Here is a 22,805-nt window from a genome sequence, read left to right as displayed (position 1 = left end):
CACTTCTCAACAATTAGATATATTAAATAGGCAACCTCAAGAGGTAATATTAGAATTTCCTGTCACTAAAGATCTTCAAGTCAGAGTTTTATGTTCATTTTTCTGGAATTTGTATGCATTATGTATTTATTTTAATGAATGGATTGGACCATATGACCTGAAGTCCCTTCTAGCTTTGATATTTTATGATTACAATTATCAAGTTAAAATAGCAAAACTAGAACCTAATATGAAAGGTTTTTTTTTTACTCCAGTTATTGACTATGGTTCCATTCAAGTGAGAAGACAGAGACAGAAGGGTAAAGTAAGAAATGAGACATGACTCCAAGAAGCTGCATCAGTAGCTTTAATAAAGATCTAAACCAACAAAGCATTACTGCTTCTCTGAGCCTGTTGTACCAAAGGGGTGCATGATGCTCAGTGGCTCTATGTTATCTCCAGCATCATTCAGGCAGGGGCAGAAGTAGGGGAATAGCTTGTCAATAAAGGTGCTGCTAAAGGTATAAATGTGATTCATATCTTCAGCGTTATAAAAAGTCACCTGTCCCCCCTCATAATCCAAATATATTCCTACCCTTTTGAGGCTATATTTCAGCACCATACTGAAGGAAGGCACATCTAGAGCCTTTAGTTCAACATGGTTCCTTAGCCTCAGGAGCCAGAACCCATCTGTAGGAGTCAGAGGACAACAGCCCTTCCGATTTATTGACTCTTTGACCACTCCCACTGTCCATTTGGTTTTCTTGACTACTACTACCTCCCAGTACCATCTTCCTTTGGTGAAGCCTTCTGAGCCAAGCACAGCCACACTTGAATCAAACCTCTCTGGATTGTCAGGAATCAGCTGCTTAACATCACCATGCCACACACTGGTTTGATCTTCAGATATTACCAAATTTGGGTGAGCTGTTTTGGGGTCCAGAGTTATCAGAGAAAGACCTAGGAAAAAGAAAAAAATAGTTTGAGTTCAAGGGAAAAAAGAAAGCTGGCTAGATGTGAATCTAACTAACCTCACTAGCAAAATGGCACAAAAACACCATTTCCCCTCTTAATATGGCATACACATTTAGAAACAATATTAGGGAAGTTACTCAGACCTATTCAAATTTATGAATAAACAATTGATGGCATTATGATATACAAATGGATAATTTTGATTATCTTAAAAAGGTTTGTACAAATAAATCAATATAGACAAGATTAAAGGGAAAGCAGAAAATGGGGGAGGAAATTTTATAGACAGTTTCTTGGATAAAGTCTCATCTCAAATATATTTTTATAAATTTCACAAAGTTCTCTATATGAGTCATTCTCCAAATTAACATATAGCCAAAGGATATGAAAAGACAGTTTTTTGATTAAAAAATCAAAAGCTATATTTAGGCATATAAAAATACTCTAAAAATAGTTATTAATTGGAGAAATACAAATTAAAGCAACTTTGAGATGATCCCCTCATATCAGATTAGTTAAAATGATAGAAAGGGAAAATGACAAATGTTGCAAGGGTACAGAAAAATTGGACACTGTTGGCTGAATGGATAACCATTTTGGAGTACAATCTGGAATTATGCCCAAAGAATTTTATAAAACTGTGTATACTCTTTGACACTCAATATTATCACTGATGGGAATATTTCCCAAGATAATTGGGGAAAAAGGAAAAAAATTATGGCAGCTCTTTTTGTGATGGCAAAGAATTGGTTATTGAGGGGATACATATCAATTGGAAAATGACTAAACAAAAGTTGTAGTATAGGATTGTGACGGAATGCTACTGTGATGTAAGAAATGAAGAGTAGGTTGATTTTAGAAAAACATAGAAAAACTTGAATAAAATAATGAAGTGAAATGAGCAGAACCAAGAGAACACTATGTATATAATAACAGCAATACTGTTTGAAGAATAATTATGAACCAACATGATTATACATGTATAACCTATATTATTAGAGTACTTGTCTTGAGGAGATTGAGGGAAAGAGAAAAATTTGGAACTCAAAATCCTAGAAAAATGAATGTTAAAAATTATTTTTACATAAAATTGGAAAAATAAAAATATAGTAATGACTTGTTATTCTGAGTATTGTCATATGCAAATAAACTACAAAGTAACTGTAGGAAGATGTTATTCACCTCTCTGCATATTTCTGTTTATCAGTTCTTTCTGTAGAGAGTATGGTTTGTGTACGTGAGTATGTATATATTGTCAAAGTCTGCTTCTCTCCATCTAATAACAATTATAGCTCTGAGTGTAAAGCTTCTCTTAGAAAACAAGAACCTTGCCTAATTATCTTTCTGAAAACAACTATAAAACTCCATTATATCCAACTGTCATAGGATGCCACAAACATCTCAGAAAGAGGAGAAAGAAGTTGAAGTCTAGATCTGATAAGGCCCTGACATCCTGAGTCAAGTGTTCCTCACTCTTCAATGGAATTCCTGACATGAAGCAGACCTCCTGAATCAGGAAAGGAAACAAATGTATGCTGTGACATCCCATTGATTGCTACCAATAATTTTATATTGTTTGTCTACTTTCTATAAATATGTGTCCCAGAATCTGATTCCTAGCCAGACCTACATGCATATGCATTTGGCTGCAGAGCTTAGAAGCTAATAAACATGTAAACTAACTTCTGTTTATTCTTTCTTAAGACCAAATTGAAGGAAGTTGACCAAATTCCATTTGTTCCTTATAAGAGTACCACCTGGAGGTTAATACATGTAGTTTAATTCTTTATTAGGACCAAAACTCATGTGGTTTGTCAATATATGTGTCAAATGCTGTCTTTCTCTAATGTAGGATAGGGAAGGAGGGAGGAAGACAGCCCAGAACTGAAAATTTATCAAAAAAAATTTTTAAGTTTTTTGTTGAGGCTTTTTTAGTTTTTATTATACATAGTACCATAATAGGAATTTGGGAATTCATACAGACATCTCAGGAAAAGAGAAATCCTATGTCTGTTTGGGACATTCTATCTTAAAAGGAATTCTTAATATTTAATTCAAATTTATATTGACAACTTGAGAAGATCATATATCTGACAAAAGACTCATTTCTAAAATATATAGAGAACTGAGTCAAATTTATAAAAAAACAAACCATTTTCCAATTGACAAATGATCAAAAGATATGCAGAGGCAATTTACAGATGAAGAAATCAAAGTGATTCATAGTCATATTAAAAATTGCTCTAAATTATTACTTATTAGAAAAATGCAAATTAAAGCTTCTCTGAGGTACCACCTTACACCTCTCAGAATGGCCAATATGACCAGAAAGGACAATGATAAATGTTGTAAGGGATTTGGAAAATCTGGGACACTAATACATTGTTGGTGGAGCTGTGAACTCATTCAACCTTTCTGGAGAACAATTTGGAATTATGCCCAAAGGGCAATAAAAATATGCCTACCCTTTGATCCAGCAATACCAATACTGGGTCTATATCCTGAAGAGATGATGAAAAAGAATAAAAACATCACTTATACAAAATTAGAGCAACCCTGTTTGTGGTGGCAAAGAATTAGAAATTGAGTGAATGTCTATCAGTTGGGGAATGGCTGAAAAAATTGTGGTATATGTATGTTATGGAACACTATTGTTCTATTAGAAACCAGGAGGAGGCATGGCTAGGTGGCATAGTGGATAAAGCACTGGCCTTGGAGTCAGGAGTGCCTGGGTTCAAATCCGATCTCGGACACTTAATAATTACCTAGCTGTGTGACCTTGGGCAAGCCACTTTACCCCATTTGCCTTACCAAAACAAAAAAAAAACCTAAAAAAAAAACCAGGAGGGATGGGAATTCAGAGAAGCCTGGAAGGATCTGCATGAACTGATGCTGAGTTGGATGAGCAGAACCAGAAGAACATTGTACACCATAACAGCAACATGGGGGTGATAATCAATCTCAACGGACTTGTTCATTTCATCAGTGCAACAGAGACAATTTTAGGGTATCTGTGATGTAGAATACCATCTGTATCTAAAGAAAGAAAGAAAGAAAGACCAAAGACTATTCATTTAAAAGAAAAGTTATGTAATTTTGCTTTCTCTTATATTGTATTTTTTCCTTTAGGATATGATTTCTCTTTCAACATTCAATTTTGATCAATGTATAGAATGGAAACAATGTAAAGACTATCAAACTGCTTTTTTGTGGTGGGGGGAGAGGGAAGTGAAATTAGTAGAACAATTGTAAAATTCAATAAAAATAAAAATTAAAAAAAGATGGAATAAAAAAATATCCAACAACTGGAGAATTGATTGAATAAATTATGATGGCATTTTATAGTTCCATTAAGAAAGTATATGGTACATATAAGTAAGCCTCTTGAGGGAAAGGAACCGCTTTGCTTTTGTCTTTGTGCCCTCAATACCTGGTACTTTTTTTCCTCTTTTTAATTTAGAATTGTGATTTTCTCTTAAAGAATCTCTCTCTTTTTTTTTTTTTTTGGCAGAGCCAAGATGGCAGCATGAAGGCAGAATTTCCCAAAAAATCTCTAAAACCTGTCAAATGATGACTCTATCCAAAATTTAGAAGGGCAGAACCCACAGAAAGTGATACAATTTCCCAATCCAAGACAACTGAGAAGGTCCACAGAAAAGGTGTGTTTTACAAGGACTGGATGGATTGGGAAAAAAGCCGAGGCCACAGCCCAGAGATCACCAGGAACAGCTTGAAGGGGTGGTGGGAGAACTCTGCTGTACAAGAGTGCAGGAGCAAGGACCTCAGAACAACTCTGCAGTGAGAACCTGTAGCAGGAATCAGGGAAGCCAGCCTGCAGCCCACAGAAAGTAGTGGGGTAGGGGGAGATTGAAGAAATCTTTCCTTCCCCACTTCCTGTTTGGGCAGAAGTCCTCCTGGCTCAGTCTCGGGCCTGTGTCTGAGCGGGCGCTGGGCACAAAGCTGGTCCTGGTGACCCCCCAGAGAAGCCTCCTTAGTGGGGAGGAGCCAAGATGGCGACAAGAAGGGATCCAGTCTTAGGAGCTCTCTCATAAAACTCATCAGCTAAGGACTCTAAACTTTCGAGAGACAGAACCCACAAAGGGACCCAGTGAGGCAGTTCTCCTACTCAAGGTAACCTGGAAAAGAGCAGAAAGGCTCTGCTCCCCGGGTCTGGAGGGGCAGCCTGCCAGAGGGAAAGAACTTCAGCCTCCCGGAGGCAGCCCCAGGGCGCTGGGAGCCCCAGCTCACAGCAGCAGGGGTGTCTCCTGAGCTGCACCCTGGGAAGCACCGGGCACAAAGTGGGGGAACAGTGGGGGACCTCTGCCAGAGTGAGCACACGTGGAGCCCAGCCCCCAGGGCACACAGGGAGCAGCTTGGTCTTTCTGCAGCCCAGACCTGGAAACAGAAGCAGGTGGAGCCGGTAAGCAGGAGCCCCCAGGGCATGAGCCCATTGAGCTGAGGGAGGGGAGTGAAGAGAGAGAGACTGCAGAGCTCTGTCCTCTGCCCCTGGAACAGGACTCTGGGGCTCTGACCACATTCAGATCCTGATCCCAGTCTAGGCCCCCCCGTAGAACAGCAGGGCCCCCCCACCTCAGCCGCATGACAGAGGGAGGTGCTTATGGTCATTCACAGACCAGGAGGGAAGACAGAGCCTCACACACTGAGACCCTTGTGGGAGTGTCCCAAAAGCTCAGGAAGCACCCGAAACCAGGCCCAGGCTGGGAAAATGAGCAAGCAGAGAAACAAAAGGAAGACTATTAAGAAATATTTTGCAAATGAGCCCATGGATCAAAATACTCAGTCTGAAGATGAGGAAGCACAAGCTCCTGTATCTAAAGACTCCAAGCAAAACAGAAATTGGGCTCAGGCTATGACAGAGCTCAAAAAAGACTTTGGAAATCAAATGATGGAGTTGGAAGAAAAACTGGGAAGAGAAAGGAGAGAGATGCAGGAAAAACATGAAAATGAAGTCAGCAGCTTAGTCAAGGAAATCCAAAAAAATGCTGAAGAAAATAGCATGCTAAAAACCAGCTTAGGTCAAATGAATAAAACAGTTCAAAAAGTTATTGAGGAGAAGAATGCTTTAAAAAGCAAAATTGGCCAGATGGCAAAAAAGATAAGAAAACTCTCTGAGGAGAACAAATCCTTCAGACAAAGAATAGAATTCAGGGAGACTGATGAATTTATCCGAAATCAGGAATCAATACTTCAAAACAAAAAAAAAATGAAAAATTAGAAGAAAATGTGAAATAATCTCATTGAAAAAACAACTGATATGGAAAACAGACTTAGGAAAGATAATTTAGAAATTATTGGAATACCTGAAAGTCATGATCAGGAAAAGAGCCTTGACATCATTTTCAAAGAATTACTACAGGAAAATTGCCCTGATATTCTAGAAGCAGAGGGCAAAATAGAAAAGGAGAGAATCCACCGATCCCCCCCCCGAGAAAGAGATCCCAAAAAAGCAACCCCTAGGAATATTATAGCCAAGTTCCAGAACTCCCAAGTCAAAGAGAAAATATTACAAGCAGCCAGAAGGACACAGTTCAAATATCGTGGAGCTGCAGTCAGAATCACACAGGACTTAGCAGCAACTACACTGGAAGCTCATAGGGATTGGAATACAATATACCGGAAGGCAAAAGAGCTTAGAATGCAGCCAAGAATGAATTACCCAGCAAGGCTGAATGTCCTCTTCCAAGGAAAAAGATGGACTTTCAATGAACCAGGGGAATTTCAAATGTTCCTTTTGGAATGGCCAGAGCTGAACAGAAGGTTTGATCTTCAGATACAGGACTCAGGTGAAGCATGGAGATTGGAGGAAAGGGGGGAAATATGAGGGACTTAATGAGGATGAACTGCATAGAAAAATGCATAGAAAAATGACACTGATAATACTCATATGAACCTCAGTTAATGGAGCAGGTAGAGGGAGCTTTTATAGTTGAAGCACAGGAGAAAGCTGAATTCGAAGATAAAATATGGTGTAAAAATGGAGTCAATAGAAAAAAAGGGAAATGGAATGGGAGAAAGAAAAAGGAGAAGGGGGGCAGCTAGGTGGCGTAGTGGATAAAGCACTGGCCCTGGAGTCAGGAGTACCTGGGTTCAAATCCGGTCTCAGACACTTAATGATTACCTAGCTGTGTGGCCTTGGGCAATCCACTTAACCCCCTTTGCCTTGCAAAAAAAAAAAACTTAAAAAAAAAGAAAAGAAAAGAAAAAGGAGAAGGGGAATAGTCCAAGATATTTCACATAAGATTTTTTTTATTACAATGAGCTATTGCAATGATATGGAAGGGGGGAGGCAAGGGGGAAAGAGGGAACCTTTGCTCTCATCAGAGATGGCTAGGAGAGGAAACAATATATATATACTCAATGGGGTATAGACATCTGGAGTAAGAAGGAGGGGGGGAGCAGGGGGAAGGGGTGGGGATGTGACTAAAGGAGGAGAGGATGGACCATGGGGGGAGAGTGGTCAGATATAACACATTTTCTTTCTTACTTCTTGCAAGGGGCTGGGATTGGAAGGCCTGCCCAGGACCATAGGGCCAGGTGGATTCTGGGCCTAAGGGCTGGTATGGGGGCTCAGGGCTTCTTGGCCCCAAGACCAGGGATCTGTCTGCTGAGCCAGTCAATGACCCTACAGCATAGTCAGAGTGAAAGGAGAGAGAAAATAGAGTACATGGTAGTGGAGAAATAAGAAAGGAGGGAGTTGCGATCACCAATGGCAACGGTGGAAAAATATGGAAGTAACTTTTATGATCGACTTATCATAAAGAATGAGATCCACCCATGACAGAGTTGTTGGTGTTGGAACAAAGACTCAAGCACATTTTTTGTTATTATTGTTTGGGGGAGGGTGCAGGGCAAGTGGGGCTGGATGGCCTGCCTGGGGCCACATAGCAGGGTGATCTTTGGGTGTCTGGGGCCGGATTTGGACCCAGATGCTGCTGGCTCAAGGGCCAATGCTCTGTCTGCCACCCAGCCACCCCTACTATTATTACTATTTTATTTTATTTTGGGTCTTTTTATCTTTCTTCTTTTTGTTTTTTGCAGGGCAGTGGGGATCAGGTGGCTTGCATGTCACATGGCTGGGTGATTGTTGGGTTTACAAGGCTGGATATGGGCTCGGGTGCTCGTGGCTCCAGGGCTGGTGCTTCGTCCTTTGCGCCACCTGGCCATACCTACAATTATTACTATTATTTTTTTTTATTTTAATTTTTTCTCTCCCCTTTACTTTTTTTGCCCAAGCAAGTCTATCTATATTCATGGGGGAGGAGGGGTATTTGATTTACTTGTAAACAAGAATATTTTATTAATGTAAAAAAAAACATTTGTACAGAATGAGAATAAAAAATTAAAAAAAGAAAAAGAAATTTCTCTGCTCTCCCTGGGGCAGGACTCAGCTATTTGCCCACACTCAGCTCTTGCAGGTTGGGCTTCCATACTAAGAGAGCTGGACAAGGAGCCTCCTCACAGCTCCATAGCAGAGGGAAGTGCCAGTGGTCATCTACATATGAAAGCACAGTCAAGAAAGCATAAGATCTTGGAGGAATAAAGGTCCCAGTGCAGTGTCCCAAAAAAGCCCTAAAGCCTTGGAAGTTCAGTAAATTAGTCTTAGACTGAGAAAATGAAACAAACAACAGAAAAAGAGGAATATGATTATAGAAAACTAATTTGGTCCCATGGAAGATTCAGAAGACCTCAAACTCAAAGCTTCTTTATTCAAAGCCTCCAAGAGAAATAGAAAGTGGGCTCAGGCCTATGGATGAGCTCAAAAAAGACTGAAAAGCAACTGAGGGAGGTGGAGGAAAAATTGGAAGGAGAAATGAGAGAGATGCAGAAAAATCATGAAAACCAAATCAACAGCTTTGTGAAAGGTATTCAGAAAAATGCTACAGAAAAGAATATGTTAAAAACCAGTTTAGGCCTAATGAAAAAAAGCAAAACAAAAGGCAAATGAGAAGAATGCCTTGAAAAGCAGAATTGGCCAGATGGAAAAGGAGATAAAAAAATCTCTCTGAAGAAAATAACTCCTTCAAATGAAGAATGGAACTAAAGGAAGTTGATGACTTTGCAAGAAATCAGGAGGAAATAAAACTCTTCCAAAAAAAAGTAAAAAATTAGAAGAAAATGCGAAATATCCCATTGGAAAAACAAATTACCTTGAAAACAGATCAGGAGAAATAATTTAAAAATTATTGGGCTATAATTGACAAATGGTCAAAGGATATTCAAAGGCAATTCACAGATGAGGAGATCAAAGCAATCCAAAGCCACATGAAAAATTGCTCTAAATCATTAATTATTAGAGAAATGCAAATTAAAACTTCTCTGAGGTACCACCTCACACCTCTCAGACTGGCCAATATGACCAGAAAGGATAATGATCATTGTTGGAAGGGCTGTGGGAAATCTGGGACACTGTTACACTGCTGGTGGAGCTGTGAACTCATCCAACCTTTCTGGAGAGAAATTTGGAACTACACCCCAAGGGCAACAAAAATGAGCATACCCTTTGATCCAGCAATACCACTACTGGGTCTATACCCTGAAGAGATGATGAAAAAAGGGTAAAAACATCACTTGTGCAAAAATATTCATAGCAGCCCTGTTTGTGATGGCAAAGAATTGGAAATCAAGTAAATGTCCTTCAATTGGGGAATGGCTTAGCAAACTGTGGTATATGTATGTCATGGAACACTATTGTTCTATTAGAAACCAGGAGGGATGGGAATTTAGGGAAGCCTGGAGGAATTTGCATGAACTGATACTGAGCAAGATGAGCAGAACCAGAAAAACACTGTACACCCTAACAGCAACATGGGGGTGATGATCAACCTTGATGGACTTGCTCATTACATCAGTGCAACAATCAGGGACAATTTTGGGCTGTCTGCAATGGAGAATACCATCTGTATCCAGAGAAAGAGTCATGGAGTTTGAACAAAGTTCAAGGACTATTCCCTTTAATTTAGAAAAAAACAGATATCTTATTGTCTGATCTTGTTATCTCTTATACATTTTGTCTCTTAAGGATATGATTTCTCTCTCATCACACTCAATTTGGATCAATGTACAACATGGAAATAAAATAAAGACTGACATATTGCTTTCTGTGGGGTGGGGGTAGGGGTAGGGAAGTAAGATTGGGAGAAAATTGTAAAACTCAAATAAAATCTTTAATAAAAAAATTATTGGGCTACCTGAAAGTCATGACCAATAAAAGTGCCTAGACTTCATTTTTCAAGAAATAATACAGCAAAATTTCCCTGAGATCCTAAAAGCAGAGGGTAAAATAGAAATTGAGAGAATTCACCAGTCACCCCTTGAAAGGGATCCCAAAAGAAAAACTTCCAGGGATATTATAGCCACATTTCAAAACGTCCAAATCAAAGAGCAAATTCTAAAAGCTAACAGAAACAAACAATTCAACTACTACCAAGGCTCCATAGTCAGCATTACACAGGATCTGGCAGCATCTACATTAAGGGCTTGTAGGGCAGATATGATATTCCAGAAGGCAAAAAATCTTGGTTTATAATTGAGAATCAACTGCCCAGCAAAATTGAGTATCCTCTTTCAGGGGAAAAGATGGAGTTTCAATGAAACAGGGGACTTTCAAACTTTCCTATCTAGATGACCAGAGCTGACCAAAAAATTTGATCTCCAATTACAGGACTCTGGTGAACCATGGATGGAGTGGAAGAGGAACTTGATGATGTTGAACTGTTTGTATTCCTGCATAGGAAGAAGATATTGATAACTCATATGAACTTTCTCATTTATAAGAGCTGTTAGAAGGAGCATATATAGACAGGACATAAGAAGGAATGGAATATAATGGTATGGTGTGGCAAAGGGATGTAGTCAATGGGCGATGGGGGAAAAGTACTGGGAGGAAGGAAAAGGAGATGAAGAAGCCGAGAGATTTAACATAAGAATCAAGAAAAAGCTTTTTCAATGGAGTGGAGGTGGGGGAGAAGGCAATGGGAAATGAGTGGACCTTCATTCTCATCAGAAATGGCTCAGGGAGGAAATGACATACACACTTAGTAGGGTGAGGAAATCTGTCTTGCCCTGGAGAAGGATGGGAGGGAAAGGGACAGGATGAGGAGGAATGGGGGGAGGGAAGGGGGAATAGGTGATAGAAGAGAGGGAAGATCGAAGGAGAGGGTACTCAGATGTAACACACTTTTGGACAGGGCCAGGATGAAAGGAGAGAGAGAATAGAATAAATGAGAGTGGGGAGAAATAGAGTGGAGGTACAGCTAGTAATAGCAACTGGAAAAATATTGAAGCAGCTTCTCTGGTGGACTTACAATAAAGAAAGCAACCTCACCCCAGAGACAGAGCCATTGAAATCTGAACATAGACTGAAGTACATTTTCTCTCTCTCTCTCTCTCTCTCTCTCTCTCTCTCTCTCTCTCTCTCTCATCTTAAGGTTTCCCGTCTTCGGGGGGGGGGGGGTTATGTTTACTCTTATAACATTCAATTTACATCAATGTATGGCGTGAAAAGTAGAGACTTTCAGACAGCCTTCTGTGGGGGTGGGGAGGGTAGGGGGGAATTGTAGAATTCAGAGCCTTGCAAAAAATGATGGGTACATATTACTATTTTATATAATTGAAAAACAAATAAAATGTTAAAATAAAAAAAACAAACTAGGTAATTTTAACTACATTAAATTAAAAGACTTTTGCATAGACAAACTACTGTAACCAAGATCAAAAGAAATATACTAAGTTGGCAAACAATTTTTGCAACTAGTATTTCTGACAAAGTACTCATTTCTAAAATATACATAGAACTGAGTCAAATTTTCAAAAAAACAAGCCATTCCCCAATTGACAAATGGTCAAAGGATATGCAAAGGCAATTTACAGATGAGGAAATCAAAGCAATCCATCATCATATGATAAATTGCTCAAAATCATTACTTATTAGAGAAATGCAAACTAAAGCATCTCTGAGATAAACAATGTTGGAAGGAGTGTGGGAAACCTGGGACCCTAATACATTGTTGGTGAATCTGTGAACTCATGCAACCTTTCTGGAGAGCAATTTGGGATTATGCCCAAAGGGCAACAAAAATGTAATTACCCTTTGACCCAGCAATATCACTACTGGGTCTATACCCTGAAAAAGATGATTTAAAAAGGGTAAAAACATCACATATACAAAAATATTTATAGTAGCCCTGTTTGTGGTGGCAAAAAAGTGGAAATTAAGTGAATGTCCTTCAATTTGGGAATGGCTTAACAAACTGTGGTATATGTATGTCATGGAACACTATTGTTCTATTAGAAACCAGGAGGGATGGGATTTCAGGGAAGCCTGGAGGGATTTGCATGAACTGATGCTGAGTGAGATGAGCAGAACCAGAAAAACACTATACAACCTAACAGCAACATGGGAGTGGTATTCAACCTTGAAGTACTTGCTCATTCCATCAGTGCAACAATCAGGAACAATTTTGGGCTGTCTGCAAAGGAGAGTACCATCTGTATCCAGATAAGGAGCTGTGGAGTTTGAACAAAGTTCAAGGACTATTCCCTTTAATTTAGAAAAAAACAGATATCATATTGTCTGATCTTGTCACCTCTTAGACTTCTCTTCTCTTCTTTAAGGATATGATTTCTCTCTCATCACACCCAATTTGGATCAAGGTACAACATGGAAACAAAGTAAAGACTGACAGAGTACTTTCTGTGTGGGGGGGTGGGGGGAGGGAAGCAAGATGGGGGGAAAATTGTAAAACTCAAATAATATCTTTAATAAAAATTAATTTAAAAAAAAGAAAAGAAAATATCCAAAAAAAAAGAAACCAGGAGGGATGGGAATTCAGGGAAGCCTGGAGAGATTTGCATCAATTGATGCTGAGGGAGATGAGCAGAACCAGAAAAACATTGTACACACTAACAGCAACATGGGGTGATGATCAACCCTGATGGACTTGCTCATTCCTTCAGTGCAACAATCAGGGACAATTTTGAGCTATCTGCAATGGAGAATACCATCTGTATCCAGAGAAAGAATTATGGACTTTGAATAAAGACCAAAGACTATTACTGTCAAATTAGGGGGGGAAAAAAGCATTATATTATAATGTAATTTTACTATCTCATACTTTATATTTCTTCCTTAAGGATATGATTTCTCTTTCATCACATTCAACTGAGATCAATGAATAACATGGAAACAATGTAAACACTAACAGAATGCCTTCTGTGGGGGGTGTAGGAAGGGAAACAAGAATGGGGGGCAAAATTGTAAAACTCAAAATAAATTAAATCTTTCTTTTAAAAAAAGGGACAGCTAGGTGGCACAGTGGAAAGAGCACTGGCCCTGGAGTCAGGAGTACCTGAGTTCAAATCTACCTCAGACATTTAATAATTACCTAGCTGTGTGGCCTTGGGCATGTCACTTAACCCCATTTGCCTTGCAAAAATCTAAAGAAAGAAAGAAAGAAAGAAAGAAAGAAAGAAAGAAAGGAAGGAAGAAAGAAAGAAAGAAAATAACTCCTTCAAATGCAAAATGGAACTAAAGGAAGCTGATGACTTTGCAAGAAATAAGGAGGAAATAAAACTCTTCCAAAAAAAAAAAGGTCAAAAATTAGAAGAAAATTTGAAATATCTCATTGGAAAAACAACTAACATCGAAAATAGATTAGGAGAAATAATTTAAAAATTATTGGGCTACCTGAAAGTCACAACCAAGAAAAGCGCCTAGACTTCATTTTCCAAGAAATAATACAGCAAAATTTCCCTGAGATCCTAGAAACAGAGGATAAAAATAGAAAATAAGGGAATTCACCAGTCACCTCCTGAAAGAAGTCCCAAAAGAAAAACTTCCAGGAATATTACAGCCAAATTCCAAAACTCCCAAATCAAAGAGAAAATTCTAAAAGTTGCCAGGAACAAACAATTCAACTACCATGGTTCTATAGTCAGAATTACACAGGATCTGGCAGCATCTACTGTAAGGCTTGGAATATGATATTCTGGAAGGCAAAAGATCTTGGTTTACAACCGAGAATCAACTATCCAGCAAAATTGAGCATCCCTTTTCAGGGGAAAAGATGGCCTTTCAATGAAACAGGGGACTTTCAATCAGAGCTTAACAGAAAGTTTGATCTTCAAGTACAGGACTCCAGTGAACCATAGAGGGGATGGATGTAAAGGACTAACTATGAGGAATCTAATAATGTTGAACTGTTTGTATTCCTGCATGGGAAGAAGATACTGATAACTCATATGAACTTTCTCATGTGTAAGAACTGTTAGAAGGAGATATATAGACAGGGCATAGGAAGGAGTGGAATATAATGGTACAAATGGAGTCAATGGGTGATAAAGACTGAGAGGAAGAGAAAGGAGAGGAAGAAGGGGCTAATGTATTTCACATAAGAGTCAAGAAAAAGCTTTCTTCAATGGAGAGGAATGGGGGAAGGCAAAGGGGAATGAGTGAGTCTTCATTCTCATCAGAAATGGCTCAGAGGGGCGACTAGGTGGCACAGTGGATAGAGCACTGTCCTTGGAGTCAGGAGTGCCTGAGTTCAAATCTGGCCTCAGACATTTAATAATTACTTAGCCATGTGGCCTTGGGCAAGCCACTTAACCCCACTGACTTGCAAAAAAAAAAAAGAAAAGAAATGGCTCAGAAAGAAAATAACATGCACACTTAATAGGGTATAGAAATCTATCTTACCCTAGAGAAAAATGAGAAGAAAGAGATGGGATACGGGGAAATGGGGGGAATTGATAGAAGAGGGGGAAGATTGTGAGAGAGGGTACTCAGATACAACACACTTTTGGACAGGGACAGGATGAAAGGAGAGAGAGAATAGAATGAGAGTAAGGAGGAATAGAGTGGAGGGAAATACAGTTTGTAATAGCAACTGTGGGAAAAATATTGAAGCAACTTCTCTGGTGGACTTATGATTAAGAAGGCAATTCACCCCAGAGACAGAGCCATTGGAATCTGAACACTGAAGTATATTTTTTTTCCTCTCTCACTATTCTTGGAACTTCTTGGGGGGGGTATTTATGCTTACTCTCACAACACAATTATTGTAATATAAAATAAAAATAATTTAGAATCATAATAAATAAGGTTAAATTTAAAAAAAAAATCTGTGGGGTTTTTTTTGTGCAACACAATGGGGTTAAGTGATTCACCCAAGTTCTCACAGCTAGATAATTAAGAGTCTGTGGTCAAATTTGAACTCAGGTCCTCCTGATTCTGGACTGAGCTCTCCCCACTGCACCACTTAGCTGCCCCTAAGAATCCCTTAAATGAAGAACTTCTTTTATCAATACCACTGTATTCTTAAGGGTTGCCTGGGGCACTGGAATGTTAAGGGATGCACTAGACACACATTGTGTCAAAGGCAAGAGTTGAGCCTAAGTCTTCCAGACTTTGACAGTAGCTCTCTGTTCACTCCACTGAACTACTTTGCAATTGTTGGTCTTAATAAATGCTTGTTGATTGCTTGATAAGGAAAAGACCCATGTGAAGTGATATAAATTGAGGGCAATAGAACTAGAACTTTATTATATGTCCATTGACTGAAACCAATGTGAGGAGGGGCTTGCCTAGCTTGCCCAGGTCATCTACAATAGACACCCTGCATCCCCCATCCCATGGTGATGGTAGCTTTCTTTGATTGGTAACTCTGACCAGACTGAGACTGGGCTCTCTTTTCTTGAACTCTTGCCTGCTTTTTCAGAGATGGAAGATTCATTTCATCCATAGAGCAGACTGTGGACCAAATGAGGGAGAAGTGAAAGATTTTCCTCATCCTTTCCCTCATTTATCCCAGTTTCATGAAATGGACCCTGGGAGTTTTTTGTTTTGTCAAATTTCGTTTTTCAGTTTCTCAATTTTAGGTGCCTGGTGATTATCCCAATTGGAGCCACCAGACCTGAGAGGTCAAGCCATGTTGATTTTTGACCAACCAGCAGGAAAGCCCAGGGGCTGGTACTTAAACCTGAGGGGGTGTGGTGATCCTAGAACTGGAATGTGCTTTCCAGAAACCAAGCTAAATTATGAATCTAGCCCAGAGACTGAGATGAGGCAAAAGCAAGACAACTTTGTTATTGTTCAGAACTCTTTCAGTCATTCCAACTGTTTATGATCCTATTTGAAATTTTCTTGGATGGAAATATACTAGAATGGTTTGCCATTTCCTAGATTTTATAGATGAGGAAACTGTGATAATTAGGGTTCAATGACTTGTGTCCCACAATTAAATGTCTGAGGCCAGATTTGAACTCAAGAAGATAAAAGACCCAAGTGGGGGGGGGCTATTTGTGATCTTTCACAGTAGATATTCCGTTGTAAACCACTGTTAAGTGGTTAAATGAAACTGAAATACAGGAAATCATCCCTAAACTAGGAAACACTATTGATTAGAGAAATTCTAATTAAAACACCTCTGACATTATCACCTCATACCTATCAGTTAGCTAATATGATAAAAAATGAAAAATGCTAAATGCTGTGGAAAAATTGGGATACTAATGCACTACTAGTAGAGTTTTGGAATGATCTAACCATTCTGGAGATCAATTTGGAACTGTGCTGTAAGGGCTATAAAATTGTGCATACTTTTTGGACTCAATTATACCATTACTAAAACAGCATCCTAAAGAGATTTTAAAAAAAAAAAAGGAAAGAGACATATGTATAAAAATAGTTACGTTGCTCTTTTAGTAGTGGCAAAGAATTGGAAACTGAGAATCCAAGTAGCTCATTACTAGTACTTTTTTATGCCAAAGAGTTAAAATCTAGAAGGGTACCCATCACTTGGAAACAGCCTAACAAATTATGATAAATGAATATATCAAAATAATGGACAATTTTTGCAGTATAAGAAATAATAAAGGATCAGAGAAACGTGGGGATTTTTGTAAACTGATGCAGATTGAAATGAGCAGAGCCAGGGAAATTATGCAATGACTATTAACATTTTAAAGAAAACAACTGGGGAAAGGCTTAAAAACTCTAATCACTGCTATGATCAACAATTACTGCAGGAGACCCATGGTGAAGCATGCATGTGGGCCATGAATATGGCTAATGTGTGGATTTGTCTTGCCTGACTATGCTTATTTGTTATGAAGAAAAATGATTTTGGGGTTAGAAAGGAGTATTGGTTATAGTAATATGAATGGGAAATTAAGTATATAACATCTAATGAATTTCTTTAAATGCACAAAAGAAAACAAAGTATTACAGGAGACAGATAAGCAAGGGCAGCTTTGGAATTAACATTTGTTACATGAGGTTTTTAAAGCTATAAATAAGAGATCCACAGTTTCAAATAAAATTCTCTTTGTCAGGGGTGGCTAGGTGGTGCAGTGGATAAAGTACTGGTCCTGGAGTCAGGAGTACTTGGGTTCAAATCCGGTCTCAGACACTTAATAATTACCTAGCTGTGTGGCCTTGGGCAAGCCACTTAACCCCATTTGCCTTGCAAAAACATAAAAAAAAAATTATCTTTGTTCTTTATATATGGAAAATTGGAAAAGACTTGTGTCCAATCCATACATGAAAAGACTCACTATTAACACACCCACCTCTACATAAATACCTCCAACCTACTGCCTCTAGTTGGCAACTTTTTTCCATTTTGGATACCACTGATTATTAGGAAGTTTTTCCTGACAGAAAACCTGAATTGGTCTCCTTTATAATGTCCATTCATTGCTCCTAATTCTGCCTTCTGGGGCCAAGCAGAATACATATAATCTGTCCTCAATTTGATAGACTTTCAAATACTTGTTTGGCTGCAATCTCCCCCCCCCCAACCATCAACTTCCCATCTAATCTCTTTTCCAGGCTAAATATCCTTAGTTCTTCCCCCCCCACCGGTAAAAACTTAAACATTTTGTTTTCCAATTATATGCAATAATAGTATCTACCTATCATTTTTTGAAAGGTTTTTGAATTTTACAATTCCTCCCTCACCGAAGGCTGTCTGATAGTCTTTACATTGCTTCCATGCCATACATTGATGTAAATTGAATGTTATAAGAGTAAACATAACAATAAACAAACATAAACCCCCCCCTCTCCCCCCAAGAAGATGAGAAACCTCAAGAATAGAGAGAAAAAAATTACTTCAGTCTGTGTTCAGATTCCAATGGCTCTGTCTCTGGGGTGAGTTGCTTTCTTTATCCTAAGTCCACCAGAGAAGTTGCTTCAATATTTTTCCTTCAGTTGTTATTACTAGCTGTACCTCCCCACTCTCATTTATTCTGTTCTTTCATCCTGGCCCTGTCCAAAAGTGTGTTGAATATGAGTACCCTCCCTCAATCTTCCTTCTCTTCTATTACCTATACCCCCCTTCCCTCCCCCCCATTCCCCCTTATCCTGTCCCTTTCTTCTCATTTTTTTCCTAGGGTAAGATAGATTTCCTCACCCTATTGTGTATGTTATTTCCTCTCTGAATCATTTCTGATGAGGATGAAGGCTCACTTATTCCCTCTTGTCTTCCCCCTTTCCACTCCATTGAAAAAAGCTTTTTCTTGACTCCTATGTGAAATTTCTTAGCTTCTTCTTCATCTCCTTTCTCTTCCTCCCAGTACTTTCCTATATCACCCATTGACTCCATCTTTTTACTATATTATACCATTATATACCACTCCTTCTTATGTCCTGTCTATATAAGCTCCTTCTAACAGCCCTTTAAATGAGAAAGTTCATATGAGTTATCAATATCTTCTTCACATGCAGGAAGACAAACAGTTCAATATAATTAAGTTCCTCATAGTTAGTCCTTCTCTTCCACTCCCTCTATGGTTCACCAGAGTCCTGTACTTGGAGATCAAACTTTCTGTTCAGTTCTAGTTGTTTCAATAGGAAAGTTTGAAAGTCCCCTGTTTCACTTAAAGTTCATCTTTTGGGGCAGCTAGGTGGCACAGTGGGTAGAGCACTGTCCTGGAGTCAGGAATACCTGAGTTCAAATTCAGCCTCAGACACTTAATAATTACCTAGCTGTGTGACCTTGGGCAAGCTACTCAACCCCATTTGCCTTGCAAAAAAAAAACTTAAAAAAATTTAAAAAAAAAGAAAGTTCATCTTTTTCCCTGAAAGAGGATGCTCAGTTTTGCTGGGCAGTTGATTCTCAGTTGTAAAACAAGATCTTTTGCCTTCCAGAATATCATATCCCTTATGAGCCCTTAATGTAGATGCTGCCAGATCCTGTGTAATCCTGACTATGGAGCCTCAGTAGTTGAATTGTTTATTTCTGGTTGCTTTTAGAATTTTCTCTTTGATTTGGACATTTTGGAATTTGGCTATAATATTCCTGGAAGTTTTTGTTTTAGGATCTCTTTCAGGAGGTAACTTGGTGAATTCTCTTGATTTCTATTTTACCCTCTGATTCTAGGCTCTCAAGGAAATTTTGCTGTGTTATTCCTTGTAAAATGAAGTTTAGGCTCTTCTCCTGATCGTGGCTTTCAGATAGCCCAATAATTTTTAAATTATTTCTTTTGGATCAGTTTTCAGGGTTGGTTGTTTTTCCAATGAGATATTTCACATTTTCTTCTAATTTTTGGCTTTTTTGGAAGAGGTTTTGTTTCCTCCTGAGTTCTTGCAAAGTTATCAGCTTCCTTTAGTTCCATTCTGCATTTGAAGGAGTTATTTTCTTCAGAGAGCTAGCTTTTTTATCTCCTTTTCCAGCTGACCAATTCTGCTTTTTAAGGAATTCTCATTTGCCTTTTGTTTTGCTTTTTCCATTAGAACTAAACTGGTTTTTAACATATTATTTTCAGCAGTATTTTTTTGTATATCTTTCACCAAGCTGTTGATTTGGTTTTCATGATTTTTCTGCATCTCTCTCATTTCTCCTCCCAATTTTTTTCTCCATCTCCCTTAATTGCTTTTCAAAGTCTTTTTTGAGCTCATCCATTGTCTGAGCCCATTTTCTATTTCTCTTGGAGGTTTTGGACACTGAAGCTTTGATTTTGTTGTCATTCTGAGTATGTGTTTTGCTCTTCCATGGGACTAAAGTAATTCTTTATGGTCATATCCTTCTTTTTCTGCTGTTTACTCATTTCCTCAGCCCAAGACAGCAAGGCTTTGGGGGTTTTTTGGGGGGGGATGCCTCAATGGGACCATTATTCCTCCAAGGTCTTATGCTCTTGCCTGTGCTTTGATATGAAGATGGCCCCCTACTTCCCTCTACCCTGGAGCTTTAAGGAGGATCCTGCTATCTTAGTATGGAAGTTCAAACTGCAGCCTGGATCTGAGTGTAGGCAAACATCAGAGTCCTACTCTGAGGGAGAGTCGAGAAATCTCTGCAGTCTTCCCTGATCCCTTACCATCTCTGGGAGTGCAGGTTGCTTTCTCCAGATTCTTGCTGCAGATTCTGCAGTCTGTGCTCCCTCAATCCACACTCATTCTGGTGTAGCAGAGTTCTCTCACCACCCCTTCAAGCTGTTGTCTGTGATCTCTGGGCTGGGCTGGGCTGCTCTGCAACTGCGGCTTTTTCCAACACCCGATCCTGGCGATACACACCTTTTCCATGGAACTTCTAAGTTATCTTGGACTGGAAAAATGTATCACTCAGTCTTTCTGTGGGTTCTTCTCCTCTAAATTTTGTCTAGAGTTTGGCTTTTGGAGTTTGGGGATGAAGGAGTTCCCAGGAAATGCTGCCTTCACGCTGCCATCTTGGCTCCGCCCCTCTCCTTAGTCCTTTCAACCCATTCTCATGTCCTTAATTAACCATTACTGGTTAATCCAGCTAATGTCCTTAAATTGTGGTATGTAGAACTGAGAATATCATAGACTGGATTGTTTTCAAAACCACTGTCTGCACATATTTCCCCCAGTTTATATTTTTGAAGTATTAAGTGAGTAAGCCACAGTGAGCCATTTTCCCAGTCTAGGACAGCTTAGTAATATAGAAATTTGCAGACACTGAATTGAGAGCTGGCTGAAAGACTGGCATAGCCAACCTACTTTGGGCTGTAGGGGGGAGGGCAGCAGTACCAAGAGCAGGCAAGTTCCTGGGAATGTTAAGGGGACTGAACACTTTATCAAAAAGTGATCCTTGAACTACAACTAAACATAAGATGCCATTTGTCTTTTCTATCAACCATTCTATGAATCCAGGGTAGAGAGGAATGGCTGTAGTCACAAAGTATAAGGACCACAGCATAGACCAGGTGGCAAAATGACCAGACCTTTCCCTGGATCTCAACACTGAAAACATAAAACTTAAGAATTGTAAAAGCATCATTAGAGAAAAAAAATGCTAGAGGACAGTGACTTTAAAACATCTAAAAAGCCTCAAAGAAAATTGCAGATTAGACACAAGCTCAACAAAAATTCCCAAAAGCATTAAAGAAATAGATTTTAAAAAGAAATATTTCATGAGACATCAAAAAACAATAAAACAAAGTAAAAAGAATAAAAATTTTAAAAAGTGAAATATAGGGAAAAAAGGTTTTTTAAATGTCTACATATATATTTTTTTCACAACAGATTTTTAAATTATAATCTCTGTATCCAAGTCAAAAAGAACAAGTTACTCCAACAATGGAAAATAAGAAGAGTTTATATTTCACAGGCATTTTGGTCTGTAATAATTCTCTTCTCTGATTCCCTAGATTATTTCAATAGAAATAAATACACTAACCACTTTCATACAGAGAAAAAAAAAGCATTACTCATGCAGATTATCCACACAGATACAAACACTCTAGTCGCATACCAACAAACTTATGTACATGGGGCCTAGTACTCAACAAACAATACATTTCTCATTGCATTGTGTATATTTTTCATTTAAACATATTCTCATTCGCAGTGGGGAGAATACTTTGGATGAATGGTTAACGCGACCAAGAAAGGTCTGGCAAAAAGCTCTTGTAATTAAATGTTGAATACCTTTATGATTCACAATGGGGAGAATCATTTCTCAAAAAAACTTTCTTATTTGGAAAAAAACCAAAAATACAGAAATGTAATTCTTTTACAGGGAAATCTTTCATTAGTTGGGCAACCCACCCTCCCTCAATCACTGTACTCATTCAGCCATCATTTGTATACTTGCTACCATGTGTTAATAACTCACTGTCTCACCATCATTATATGACTTCTAAATTAATATTACATAGTTACATGTTAAAATTGCATATTTTAATAAACCAAACTAATCATTCTAAGAGGCTGAATGGAAATTCAGGGGCTCAATTGCCTCCCACTCCTACCCAAAATACCCCAGACTATTTTTAATTCAATGATTGTTTATGTTGCTTGTATGGTCAAACTTAAAATCTAATCCACTTAAGATTCTTAGTGAGGTACTCCTTGAAGACATACTGAACTAACACACTTAGTTTCAAGGATAGCACTACTGATTTCTTTTTTTAAATTATTACTTAAAATAAAATAGGTCAGAGTTTTCCCCAAATGAATCAACAGTTGTCCCTGTGCATGGCAAGAGTTCCTTGTAAATTAACATAAAAATATTGACTAATAAAAATTTGACAAGTCAATTTCTCAATTTTATAATTTAATTGGAGAGAAAAATATAGAAGTTCAAATATGACTTGAATTACCCACCAGATTTTGCAAACAGCAAATGTGAATGAGTCTTAATCTTTTCTGCAAATGAATGTCACTTTTTTCCAGGTTATTATGGGTGAAGACAGTCACCTTATGAAGATTTTAGACACACACACACACACACACACACACACACACACAGCCAGAATATAGTGTGTAAATGCCTATGGTAATCAAAGTTTTAAATAGTAATACAGACTAAAAGCTGAACAACATACACATAGTACTCTTCATTCTAAAATGGAAAACAATGTGCATTTTGGGC

The 22,805-nt window shown here is 38.5% G+C and overlaps 1 protein-coding gene across 2 annotated transcripts in view; it reads right to left on the bottom strand.

Annotated features, from left to right (window-relative positions):
- Positions 1-331: 331 nt before the first annotated feature.
- Positions 332-22,805, bottom strand: part of TRIM69 (tripartite motif containing 69) — a 64,241-nt gene continuing 41,767 nt past the window's right edge. For both annotated transcript variants that reach the window (XM_074235299.1, XM_074235298.1), the window contains one exon: positions 332-939. In XM_074235299.1, the coding sequence (XP_074091400.1) occupies positions 374-939 (566 nt within the window). In that variant the 3' untranslated portion in view covers positions 332-373. The remainder of the gene's footprint in view (positions 940-22,805) is intronic.

This window comes from Macrotis lagotis, chromosome 4 (assembly GCF_037893015.1).
Source record: "Macrotis lagotis isolate mMagLag1 chromosome 4, bilby.v1.9.chrom.fasta, whole genome shotgun sequence".
Classification (NCBI taxonomy): Eukaryota; Metazoa; Chordata; class Mammalia; order Peramelemorphia; family Peramelidae; genus Macrotis; species Macrotis lagotis.
This window is presented reverse-complemented; position numbering and strand designations above follow the sequence as displayed.